The sequence below is a fragment of the Ursus americanus genome, chromosome 17, assembly GCF_024610735.1.
Source record: "Ursus americanus isolate L20-20 chromosome 17, mUrsAme1.1.p, whole genome shotgun sequence".
Taxonomy (NCBI): Eukaryota; Metazoa; Chordata; class Mammalia; order Carnivora; family Ursidae; genus Ursus; species Ursus americanus.
The window spans coordinates 36,051,491-36,065,539 of record NC_142143.1 but is presented as its reverse complement, the minus strand read 5'-3'; the positions used below and the strand labels follow the sequence as shown (position 1 = coordinate 36,065,539).

Sequence of the window (14,049 nt, the reverse complement as noted above, 5' to 3'; positions counted from 1 at the left end):
ATGATTAAGTGTCTGCCTTCGGTTCAGGTCATGATCCCAGGGCCCTGGGATCAAGTCCTGCATGGGGCTCCTTGCTCAGTAGGGAACCTGCTTCTCCCCCTGCATTTCCCCCTGGCTTGTGCTCTTGCTCACTCTTTCTGTCTCAAATAAACAAATAAATAATCTTAAAAAAAAAAAAAGAAATATACTTCATTTTGTAGTGTCTTGAATCTAGAGGAAATATGACGAATTTCTATTCAATATTCCCAAGATTGATATTAATAACAATCAGAAACGTTAAGAAGTAGCTATTTCCCATATTATGATATGATTCATCTAAAAAAATTCTTAAATGATCTAAATAGTTAGAAGATATAAGGAGATAGGTGTATAGCGGCGATTTTTTGTTTTTTTGTTTTTCATTTTTGTTTATAACTGAAAATCTTGAATTCTTTCTTTGTTTAGCTACAGAATAAAGAAGTAACACTGGAGAGGATTTTTCTTCTTCCAGGAAGAATCACTCAGCACTTTTAGAAATGTAAATATAAGGCAAATAGGCACCCCTGCCCTAGAAGAAGAATATTTAATGAAACCTTGACAAACTGTCTCTTCCAGTGTCTCTTGATATAAGAGAGGATAGCAGGAGGGATTGGCATAATTACCAGGAAACCTCAGGGGAGAAAGGAAAAACAAGACTGCTTTTCTTTTGATTTTGAAGTTCAGTGTTATTCCCAATTAGCCTACAAACTAAGACAATTGACCGGATCAAAAAGGTTTCCAAGAACTCATGAGAAGAACCTACCATGTGGGAAGTGGGAGTATGCACTAGGACCTGAGTCCAATGCCCAATATCAGTTACGGTTCTAGCTCAGTGTGTAGCTGAGTTGGGAAGACCTTCCTGGCTCAGTCTTCTTGATGAGTTTGGGAACCTAGGTGTGAAACTAAGCCTCAAAGTGCGTCACTTGAAGAAGGATGAATCCTCCCTGAAGAAGCACTCTGCCATGGGATGTTACTACTGCTGGGGGAACTCCAAACCAAGCCAACGACTGGTATGGAATGATTTTATTTAGCCTGTATGTCAGTGGGCTATTGCAATGGTACATGGATGGCCACCTATTTTTAAAAGTGATACTTTAAAAACTCAAAAGAGGGAATGGCAGTTTAAAAAAATGGTTGCTCACTTGTTATCTTATGACATTTTCTAGCTCTCTTTTCATAAAATGTTAAAAACACACAAACAAAAAACAAAAACTGGTGCTTTTGACCTGATTAAGTTTTGGGGGTTCATGGATAATTCAGGCAGAGCAAGAATGGTCCTAAGAGAGTACTACCTGATTTACTCTTCATTGGGTCACTTGAGTCCTCTTGCAGTCAAGTTAAACACTCAAAAAAGGGTTCAACTTATCTATAGCCCAATCAGATCATAACTGTTATATATTTAAGGAATTGCTAATCAACATAAGGATAATAAATGTAAATCAAGCATTTTTATTTTTTGTTTTTAAATTTAAATTTGTTAAATTTTTTAAAAGATTTTATTTATTTATTTGAGAGAGAGAGAGAAAGAGCACGTGCACAAGCACAGGGAGGGGCAAAGGGGGAGAATCCCAAGCAGACTATGTGCTGAGCATAGAGCCCAAGGCAGGGCTCAATCTCATGAACCTGAGAGCATGATCTGAGTCAAAACCAAGAGTTGGACGCTTAACCGAATGAGCCACCCAGGCATCCCTAAAATTTTAAAAATTTTAAATTTAATTTCTGTTGGAGAAGCATGCAGATGGTTAAAACACAAAAATTTAATCCCCAGGTAAAGAAAAACAGTTTACCATCAGAATATCTATGAATGAAATTCATCATTCTAAGAGATAATATATCTTATTCTTGATAATAATTCTTAGAAAACTCATAATAGGCAATTCCAAATCTGAGAAATGGTTATTATGGAAAGCACCACAATGCTATGGAGTAGCATTCTCATTAAAGTCTATGATCATTATAAAGTTTCATAAAGCTTTATAAAGTCAAATATGCCATTTTGACCCATGCTACTCTATAGTGTATTGAGGTCTTGAACATTGTATTGAACACTGAAGTCTTGGGCAATATATCAGAAGTAAAGAAATAAAAACAGGCTATGTTGAAAATAAGTCTATAGAGGGTGCACTGGAGAAGCAGAGAGAGTGGCCAGGAAATAATTACAATAATCCAGGTGAGAGATGGCTGATAGTGGTTCAGAGTGTAATGATTAAATGGATATGGTAAGAAGTGGTCAGATCCTAGATATATTTTGAAGGTAGGGCAAATCTAATTTCTTTACAATTTGATGTGGGGTGTGAGACATAAGGAAGACTTGAGGATGACTTGATATTCTTCACCTTGAGCAACTGGAAAGGCAAAGCTTCCATCATCTGAGATGGGGAAGATGCAGACAATTTGTTTGGGTGGAGGAGATACACGAGGTAAGTTTTTGCCATTTTAAGTGTGCAATATCTTTTAGATGTACAATAGGCTGTTGGATAAATGTGTTTGGTTATAGAATCTAAAGTAGAGGTAAAGGTTTGTAAATCATTAGAATATGGATACTAGTCAAGACTAGGAGACTGATGGCAATCATTGAGAGAAGAAATAGAGGATGAGTCACTCTAATTCAATAGTGACTGGGTCACTCCAACATTAAGAAATAAGCAAGAAGGGGTGCCTGAGTGGCTCAGTCGGTTAAGTATCTGCCTTCGGCTCAGGTCATGATCCCAGGGTCCTGAGATCGAGCCCTGCATCGGGTTCCCTGCTCAATGTGGAGCCTGCTTCTCCCTCACCCTCTGTCTGCCACTCCCCCTGCCTGTGCTCTCTCTCTATCAAATAAATAAATAAAATCTTAAAAAAAAAAAAAAAGAAGTCAGGAAGAAGAATATGGTTCAAGAAAGAAAGGAGATGGAGACAGAGCCACTGGTGAAGTAAGACAAAAACAAATAGAGTGTGGTTTCCTGTAATGTAAGTACATTAAAAAAAGGGAGGAGGGAATCAAGGAGGAAAGAGTGATCTACTATGACATCAACTACAACAAAGGTTGAGAATTGGCCACTGAATTTTCCAATACAAAATTAGTGATGATGGTAATAGGAGTGGTTTCTGTGGAGCGGTGGGACAAAGACCTTATTGGAATAGATTTATGAAACTGCAAAGAAAGCAACTGGAGAAAGCGAGTAGACAACCCTTTTGAAGAGCTTTGTGGCAAAAGGAGACAAAAACAGAGCAACAGCTGATGGTAGAAGTAAGGTCAAGAGAGAATTGTTTGTTTTTTTTTTTAGTTGGAAGAATTTTGTATGTTATAGGAATGGGATAAAGAAAAAAATGGTGACAAGGAGAGTACGATAAGAATGGCTGGGGGAGTACAACTGACTAGATGATTGGTGGAGACATCAACACAGGAGACAACAAAGTCGTCTTTGTCTAAGGTTTAGTTTGTATTTTTTAAAGATTCATGCTCAGTCTAATAAGCTCTTTCATCCTCTTAGACACATGGACAAATTTAAGACTTTGCTTAAAGTAAATAGTCTTATATTTTGAACTCCATGAAATCAGGTAGTTGATATGCTGCCTTTCTTCACCCATGTTCACTTTTAATATTTGTATACTTATACTATTTATGTCGACTCCCCCTGTTCACAGGCTGTAGGACTTTGAGAGCCAGTAATCTTTGCTCTACAAACCCACAAGGTTATTACAGGGATCAAATAAAACAACTGTGTAAAAAGCACTTTGGGAAAGCTGTGAAGGGCTTTATACCAGTTATTTATCTTGTTCTTGTTGATGTGTAGCCTTTGTTAATAAGATTTCCACACAAGCTTGAAGAAGGGTTTGCCTATCTTTAAAAGGCCAGAGCCAGCATCAAGGAATATTCTTCAGAATACTCATCTTGGCATATGCAATTTCCATGCAGATAATGGGGATTTCTGGTCAGACAAGTTTAGGAAATGCTGAATATAGCTCCTCTTGGAGCCTGACTATTAAAAAAATAAAAATTCTAATGAATATACAGTTAAGATGTTAGTTCAAAAATGTATAGCACAACACTTCCTAATATTCTTGTCTGAGGCATTCTCTTTCTGGGGGAGTGGATTCTGTAAAACACACATTAAGTTCCTAGCAAACTAGTGCTTCATGAGAAATGATAAGATGGATAAACTCTACAAAAGTGAAAAATAAAAGTAAGTCAATTGCAGAGCATCTGAATAATAGACTTAAATTTTTTCCTAGGTTGACTCGGCAGATCAGACAAAACAATACACAGGGAAGGAAAAGCACTTGTTCTCTACATGACTTTAAGGCAGCAAACCCTTGGTATAAAATAAACACTGAGTTATGCTAATAGGATGGAGATAAATGATCACACTTTCTGTCATATTCTGTGAATCAGTCTTTTAAAGTCTGAAGATATACTGCTTCAGCAAAGATGTGGTTTCTTTTTCCTGCCCTCATATCTGGGCTGATAATATAAATGATATTGAGTCTGCTCTCAAAGATAGGCAAATCATTTCCCATTCTCTTCCCATCTAGTAAGGTCATAGTAAAGCATAAAAACCCAGGCACTGTATTCAGAGAGAGATTTATTTTGAGCATAATGAGTTCCCACACCCCATTAGAAGATTTTTATTTCTCATTTTTGCCATCACATAGAGAGGATGCCTGACTTTTGGTCACAAGCTTTTTCTTCAACTCAGCTCCTATAAAACTGATATGGTATAACTTCATGTACATATGAATGAACCATGGCACATCCTAAACGTGCCTCTCCTGGGCCCTTTTGTAGCCAATCACAGATCTCTAACCTCCTTCAGCCATATGTATCAAGGGCTATACTTGAACCTTCTCTTTTCTGAGAGGTGTGTCAACCCCAAGATGGCAAATTCATAAATCCCATCCTTTTGCTTGGTTTCATTGCTTGAAAATTCAAATGAAGAATTAAAGAGAAGCATACACATTATTACAAGTTACTATGAGGAATTAGATTACAAAATATGGGATGAGTGCACAGAAGAAAATATTTTGTTAGGGCTATTCAGATGTAAACATATCCAAATGATAACTATCTTTGATACAGAAAAGAAATTGGGGTTTAAGCAATAATGAATAAAATAAGCCACAGTTGACAAAGACTAAATTTCTGGAGGAACAGTTGTTGGCAGTAGTCGACATGTAGTGAGGAAGGCATATAAAAATGGCCAAAATACAGTGACTACACTGAAGACATCCCCATGGGTAACTACTTTTAACTAGAACTTAGCAGAGGACTCTGAAAAAATGGCATTTATGCCAAAGACTGTTTATTAGTATTTTTAAATAGAAATATGTTATAGTCATAAGCCAAACATTTAAGTGTACAGCTATCAGCTTTGTGTGAGACTATGCAGAATCTTCATATTATGATATTTCATAATAGACCATAGTAGCATGATGAAATAAAACCCTTTTGTCATCCATCATAGAGGATTATATTGCTCATATATTAACTTTTCCTAAGTGGCTATTTTTGTCATTGGTGGTTCGTCTAACATAGCATTGTATTGCTAGAAATCCACAAAAACCTTCATTTTGGTAAAGGCACATGCCATATTTCATTTTTATAACACTTCAGCTCAATGTCCTTTATGACCAAAGTTCTACAATGCAAACATTACACACTTAGTTCCTAGATTTTCTGATCTGAGGATTATTCTTGCCACTGATTCTCCATTTTGTTTTGTGAATTTTTTGGCCATTGTTTTTCCACCTATCAGAACTAAAGAACTAAAAAAATGTGAATAAAGATCCATTTCTGATTTTGTCTTTATTCAGCTTTTACATTTACATATTACTGTTGCTAGTTATGTTACATTTTAATCTAAGAATAGTCATGAATTAACGTCAGATTCTATGAGAAGAGAATAACAAGAACAGCAATTTTGAAAAGTGAACAAGCAGCTTGGTCCATTCAGAGCACCCTAGGTTCAAAGTAAGGATGACAAGTGAAGGAAGCTTGAGGGGGGAACAGAGAGCCACCAGTCTGGAAAGGGCCTCACATGTCAAAATGTGCCTCACACTTTGTATGGTCACTGTCAAATCAGCCACCTCCTTCATCCTTAGCTCTGTGAAGAACTAAAGTAATGTTTCAGTCACTGATGAATAAAAAATATCAAAATGTATTGCACATGGTAAAATGTAGCTATTGTTTTGTGAGACTTCTGTTTCAGTTTTACACATACATGGAAACAGATGTAATACATATATTGCAGAGTAAAAGGTTGAAATTAAATTTTATTTCTTACAGTGGGTAGCAGACAGGTAAGTTCCTAGTATCTGGGAGGTCTGGGGCAAAACAACAAAGACAGGTCCACATACCATAAGTCTAAATATTTAATGATTATAAATCAAGTCAGCAAACTGTCAAGTAAAAATATAACCTATTATGTCCCTTGAAAATATACCTTCACGATGACTTTTAGACCAGATTCTAAATAATAATTGTCAGTCTCCTTGAAGTTCGATGCCAAGACTTAGCCAGATACGGCCCCTGGACTGTAGTCTGTGTCCTTCTCTTCCTAGTCTCAGCTCCTTCCAGAATACTAATCTGGTTTTGCCTGAATAGATACCTCAGCTAGCACTTTCAAACTTTGTGGAACCCCAGCAAACAGGCGTCCCTTGGCCACTCCTTCAGTCTAGGAATGGGTGCACTAGACTGCACTGACTACAGACATCGCTCCTGGGAAGAAGTCAATAAAGGCTCTGGAGGCAGGTGAAGGTCTACCTGGTCAGAGTCTGAGCTGCCAGGTACCTGGCATGTGGTCAAGAAGGGGTGGTGGTGTGGCTCACAGGTGTGCAATTCCCCCTGGTTTCCTGAACTTCTCATCCTGTAGAGGGGCACAGATGGCCAAAGCAAGGCCCACCAAATCACAGCCCTTTCTTGCCTAGGTTTAAGAGCCATACTTGTAATGATCAAAAATTTGGAATGCCACTGCCTTGGAGTATCTGTTCAGAGTAAAAAAAGAGTAATAAATAGGAGAAGTTGTGGGGAAAAAGAAATAAAAATTGAAGTACACTCTTTGAATACAATGAAATAATCAACTCTAAAAAACAAATGAATATATATAATAATAAAAGAAGAAAAGATCAGAAAAACTAAGATTGGGTTAGAATGAATTTTTAAAAAATCAAAAGTAATGCCTATAGAGATCATCCAGGCACCTGAGAAGGAATGTGAGAGCATAATACTGTCTGGAGGGGAGAAGACCAGGTTTTGTCATCCTGCTCTGGACAAATAAGTCATTTAATCGTTCTAAGTAAGCCTCAATTTCATTATTGGTAAAATTAAGACAAGGAACATCTCTATCTACTTTGGAAGCCTGATGTGTGAAAAAATGACAAATGGATATAAAATTGCAGTGTGAATGATTTTTTAAAAAGATATCTAATCAAGATGCTCCCAAGTTAATACGCTTCTGTATCTTCCCATTGCTTTGAGAATAAAATTAGACTTCTTACCACAGCCTACAAGAACTTACATGATCTGACCCTGTTCAGTGCTCCATCCTATCTCCTGCTGCTCTCTCTCCTGACCACTAGGCTTCAGTGACCCTGTCATCCTTCCTTCCCAAGAATATGCCAGAGAAGCTCTTTCCCACCGTTGGTGCATTTGCACTTAGTGCTTCCTCTGCCTCAGAAACTCTAAGCTTTTCCATGTGTTTGAATCTGTGTCCTCTTTCAGGTTTCAGTTCAAATCCCACCTCCTAAAAAAGTCCTTCCTCACCATGTCTATTTAACATACTTCACACCGGCCCTTTAATCACATTTATTCCCTCTTACATGCACTTGTTTATTGCTTGGGCCCTTATCTGCCTTGTTCATTACTACATCCCAACCGCCTAGACCAGGACCTATATCCTAGCACCTTCAATAAGGTTGCCACTAAATATTTATTGAAAAATCCATGACCAAAAACATAGTATTAATAAATATTATAATCACAGTATTTATTGCTTGTAATCAAGTTTTGTTATTCACAGTCAGTGTCTCTACCCTTTACAACAAAGCTGTAAGTTGGGTATGACTATTTACTGGTAACTGATGCTCAGGGAGGTTAAAGTGCAGGGTCACCCAGCTAGTAATTGGCAGAGATGGAATTCGAATCCAGGTGTACTGACATCAAACAAATCACTATTCCATGCTGCCTCTCTGACACCTCCCATCACAATTAATTTATCTCTCCTTTGAACTCTAATATCATTTTTGACACTACTTATTTATTGTGTTTTGCAATATTAATTGGGGCATGCTGATTTTTCACTCTAGTTTCTCAGCAAATTTATTACAAAAAAGATGTCTTCTGAATCTCCACCAGTGTCTAACATCCCACTTATCCACATCAATTAGCAAATATTTGCAGCTGCAAAAAATAATTGAAAGTACAGAATATATGAGTCAGGAGCATTATTATCTCCTTTACAAGAGCAATGTGTTTATTGCAAAAATTTCACAAATTTATTCTCCTCTAGAAATTAACAGGAAGAAAGTTATTGAGTCCAGTTCTGAACTTTTAATGAGTTAAAATTTACTGTCCTGAAATTTTTATTATCCTATGAGTATTTATGTTCTCCTAGAACAACTGATTAAATTTGTGTCCCACAGAAACACTAGTTTCAGTTAAGCTTACTTTTTAATTTTTTGTTTTTAAAATGTTGATAATAATTACACAGCTTTTCTATGAGTAATAAGGCCTGTTTCAGAGTGTGCTTTTTTGAGACTATTTTTATCAACTATTTTGTCAACAGAATTCTCAAGCCACTGACATAAAACATCTGTTGGCTAATAACCCACCCTGACTATGTAATTTAAGGAACTTTACTACCCTAAGCAAAGGGTAATCCTTGTGACTAGATTTTACAAGTCACTTCCTGGCAGTTCCGTAGTATCTAACAATAGTTTTGTGTATTTCTCCCCAACCACCACTTTGCAATTTGTGCATTAATACTACAGTCATGCTCCACTGATAATCTTCATTGCACAGACACTCCCCAAAATATTTCCTTTTTTTGTTTGAATATCCTTTTAAATAATTCTCAATAAAAAATTAAGTGGTAGGATTTAAATTTCAAAACTTGTTATTCAATGGTAATGAAATACTTTGAATAATCATGCAACAGAGAATAATTTTGAAAAGGGGAGATGCTTTATAATGTTTATGTATGTAAGTTAGGAGTATTTCTATAAGGATGATAAATATAATGATTAGGATATTATTTTATATTTTATCCATAAATGTCAGCAGTTAGAATACTGTGGGGATCTAATATACAGCATGGCGACTATTATCAGCACTACTGTATTATATATTCGAAAGTTGCTGAGAGTGAATCTAAAAGGTTCTTAGCACACGCGCAGCACATACACACAAAAGGTAATTAGGTGACATAATGAATGTGTTAATTAGCCTTATTGTGCTAATTTCTTCACAATACAGACATATGCTAAATCATCATGTGGTATACCTTAAACTTGCATATTGTGTGTCAATTATATCTCAATAAAACTGGAAAGAAAGAAATGGCAGGCAAACAAACATGATATGAATGAATAAATAAATACATGAAAATAAAACTGATGGCAGCTAGAGGTAAAGGGATTGGGAAATGGATGAAGTAGATGAAGAAGATTAAGAGGCACAAACTTCCAGTTGTAAAATCAGTAAGACGTGGAGATGTGATATACAACATAGGGAATATAGTCAATAATACTGTAAAAATTTTGTATGGAGACTGATGGTCACTATCCTTATCATGGTGATCATTTTGTAAGGTATATAAATATCAAACCACTGTGTTGTACACCTGAAATTAAAATAATATTGTATATCAATTATACCTCAATAAAGAAAAAAACACAAACCCCTCAAACTTTCAAAATACTTACTTGAATGACATCTCAGGAGTAATAGGAATTGAAATAGGTGACTTATTTTAAATTAGAAAAAAATATGCATGATATATAGTTTAGGTTTACACTGGAGGATAGGGGCATGCTATTTTAAACAATACTAGTGTATCATTATTTCAAAGCATTTGGAAATCACTCCTCCTACAATTCTGGGAAGTTGGTGAAAAAAAGAATACCAATAATTACAATGTTTAAAAATCTTTAGTTACATCTATAAGGAAGAATAAGTTAGTAATGGCACAGAATTTCTCTTCTATACTGGCTGAAATGCCTTCTCCAAGAACTAAAAGGCAAAGAAAGGTAGAGACAAGGACTTTACATCACCAACTACTCAGAATCCTCAGAATCTGTGGAATCCAATAGAAACAAACAACTATTATACATAGGTCCTCATTCTGATAGTAGAACCAGTTTCTGAAAGTTAATCTGACATGAATTGTCTTACATCCTATAATTTCTGGATATTTAGGGGCTATATGTTAAAAGAAACAACATTTGAAAAAAAAATATGTATGTGAGTACCCTCTTCTCTCCTGAAAGTACCAGGCAAATGCTTTACATATCAAATGGTTTGTTAGGGAATAGACAAGATCTCAAGTTTTTTATGCCTTTCAAAGACATACTTCTTTAATTCTTGTCTGGATTACCATAAATACAGCATTGTTAAAAAAAAAAAAAACCCACAATATTTTGTAGACGTCTAAGAAAAGACTTCATGGCCACCAAGTCCATTTTCATACCCAAACAAGTATAATTCTATAATTCTCTGAGAAAAGGTATAGCATGGTATTACTGATGACATAATTAAAATGAAACAGTAATAGAAAATTACATGTTGGCTTCCTAAACTGAGTTTTGTGTGTAAACAGCTTATTCTAAAGAGCTCGGTGGTTTGTTTACTGAATTAATGTCAGTTTACTTATCTGAAGGGACAAGAAATAATCTTATTCAAATTTGAAATACAGCTCATGAAACCTAGCTGTCAGACTATAGTTTATTTTTAATACTCAGCTTGAGATTCCTATAAGATACATGGATAAAGGCTAAAACAGTGAAGCCTTAAATTAAGAGCTATTTGCCTCTCAGCCACCAGAACTGACAGCAGTCTCAGGAAATTAGTCTGGTTTACTTGGCTTCCTTTGCTTTTATACTTGGAAGGAGGAAACGTAAGAAGCCCCTCCGCTTGTTTCAGCTGGATAAGTAAGGAAGTGTTCAGTTTATTTTCAGGGAAGAAGTCTGGTGCTATTGCTTTGTGGTCCAGTCACTTGCTCCTTAATCTCTACGCTCTAAAACCTCTTGACATTCACAATGACACCAATTTAGCTACCTAATTCATGTAGTCTTGTTGCTTAAAGAGTTCAACCATCTGAAGATGTAACTGGTAAGGGCAAATATCCCCACAGATTGTCTCAGCCTCTGTCATCTTTATCTAACTCCAGACCTACCAGCAACTGACCTTCCTTTTGTGCTAGAAACAAATGGTTTAGCCCAGAAAAGGGCCAAACAGACTGCTGGTTTTCTTAGCCTGGGTAGAAGCTCCAACCAAAGGAAAATCATTCTTTGTAAAAAACAGTAAAAGTCCCAAGGCTTAAGATATCCTTTTATGTAATTTCTCATTAACAGGCATACTGTTAGGACCTTCTTAAGCACAAGAAAATCCTAAATCAAGTAGAGATTACCAAAAAATTTTTTCAGTGATAAGCCACAGATGAGTTGCCAATTGTACATAATATCATTTATAAATCAAAATTATTGTTATTATATTTTAAAAGTCCTGGATATATATTATTGACACACCTATCTGTGCAAACATATTTATTCTATTATTCATATGCTCAATTAGATATATAATTGAATTATTTCAGAGAATCAAGTTAATAGCAAGTATTGAGAAATTCAAATATGTATCTATGCATACACACATATGCATTATTTTTAGGAAAATCAAATTAAAAGCAATAAATGAAAAGTCATCATCAACTTTTGACCAACAAATCAAAAAATAATAATGTTATCACATGGACTTCATATTTCATATTTCTGTCAAAGGCTATAGCAAGTAAATATTTCCATGTAGGACCATGTCTATGTGTCATACCTTTTCATGGACTTTCTGACCAGGTTCCATCCCTTCAAGATGTTCTGATTCTGTGGACCCCTCACTTGATGCCATTTTTCTTTGTATATGAACATTTTGTTCACGCAAGGCAACAATCTGCAAAATAAAAGCACTATGCCTTAAAAATCTAAAATAGAGCATAAAGTCTAGAAAAACTGAATTTATTCAAATGTGGTTAAGAACTAATGAACACAAACAAATAATTAGAAAATAAGCATTAAATTTTACTCAGGTTATTACTTAAAATATTTTTAACATTTATGTTAGCATTTTGAATAATAATTATATGAATATGAAATATACTGAAGAAAGCATTTTCTAGTTGAAAAATTTATCTATGTAGTTGGAAATGTGTCTAAATTAATGCCATGATCCATGTGTTATTAATTCAGAAGTTACTTTTAAAATTAATTTATGAAATGTGATAAAATTCATACTGGTCTACATTTTTAAAGTATAAAAGAAACAAAAATGAAAATATTGCACGCTGAAGGCTAGTTATGAGCACAGTCATTCACCCTAAGGGGTAGCATATCTGTAATTTTAAAATAAGCAAATACATAAACTGGACTTAATTTTGTGGCACTATCATGAGTACTTAGAATTAAACTGGTCTCATTATCATTATTTTAATGGCTACTATCTTCGTGCTGCTAGTTCAACTATAGTTAATTTGCAGAAGACTTCTCAAAAAGCAATTAACTCTTGAAAATTTTCAGCTCAACTTTACAGACGTATTTTCAACTGAGAAAGATTCTCAGATAGTTGTAGTTTAAGTGATCTTAATAATAAACAGAGGAAAAATAGCATTCTAACATTTTTAAATGGTGTTTTAAAACACAGATGCTATTTGTACATATTTTGGAAGTATTTTACATTAATACCACCACATACTTATTTCATGGCAAATCTTATTATATTATCAACTCAGATACTGAGTTGGTATTAGTTCTTGGGGATATCAATGCCCATAGTATTTAAACACAATAAATAGTCAATCACATATGAGACCAGTATGTCACATAGACCAATAATCACCAAATAAACGTTAAACGTCAAGAAGTTGGGTGGTTGTCCCCATCTCTGCCACTGCTTCAATGCCGAGATGCACAATGCTGTGCTCCTGAGATCAGGTATCTTGTATATGACCTCCAGCATTTGAACATATAGCATTATCCTTTAGTAAGGGCATATCACCAAATAATGAAGAACAACTCTGTAAATACTCTTCTTCTTGAACTGCAATCAGCAAACAACTGGCTCCTTTGCTCTCATTCTTGCCAATCTACAAGCTATCATCCACAGAGCAGCCAGATTCACCTTTGAAACTTAAGTTACATTGTGTCACTCCTTGCGTTCCAAAGAACCTCAATGTTTTCCCAACTTATTTAGCATAAATTTAAACTTCTTAACAAAGTCTAGAATATCTTGTATGATTCCCATCAGTCATAATGGCCTCCTTTCTCTCTCTCAAATACACCAGGCTCTTTTTCACCCAGATTTTAGGAACTTAATCTTCCTGCCTGAAACATGCTATCCCAGCTCAGACCACAGTTAACACAATTCCAGCTTTCAAAATTCAGCTGAAATACCATTCCTCAGAGAAAAACATATCTTGCCATCAACCACTTGTTATAGTTTCCCTATGTATTATTGTGTGTATTTCATTGATTAAAATATAATATTATTTTCCTTTATTTACTTAATCACTTTGCTTGGTTATTTAGCTATCAGAAGTCCTAATGATAACTCAGGGAAAACGATTTTCAAAGGAATACCTTATTGAAAACATTTTCATATGAAGCAGCACATCATATTATGTGCAAGGTTTATTTTACTCAATAAAAATGTGTTGACTTAAATAATGATTGGGTAGGGATAAACAAAGAATGTAAACCTAATTCATTCAGAAGTAACAAAAGATAATGATTTAGAGTGTGTGGGAACCTTCAGAGACATTTCTCTGATGTTAGCACAGAAATGGATTA

The 14,049-nt window shown here is 35.2% G+C and overlaps 1 protein-coding gene across 4 annotated transcripts in view; it reads right to left on the bottom strand.

Annotated features, from left to right (window-relative positions):
- Positions 1-14,049, bottom strand: part of PPFIA2 (PPFI scaffold protein A2) — a 463,684-nt gene that overhangs the window by 128,519 nt on the left and 321,116 nt on the right. For all 4 annotated transcript variants that reach the window (XM_087868891.1, XM_087868889.1, XM_087868890.1 and 1 more), the window contains one exon: positions 12,041-12,157. In XM_087868891.1, coding sequence (XP_087725017.1) covers positions 12,041-12,157 — 117 coding nt within the window. The remainder of the gene's footprint in view (positions 1-12,040; positions 12,158-14,049) is intronic.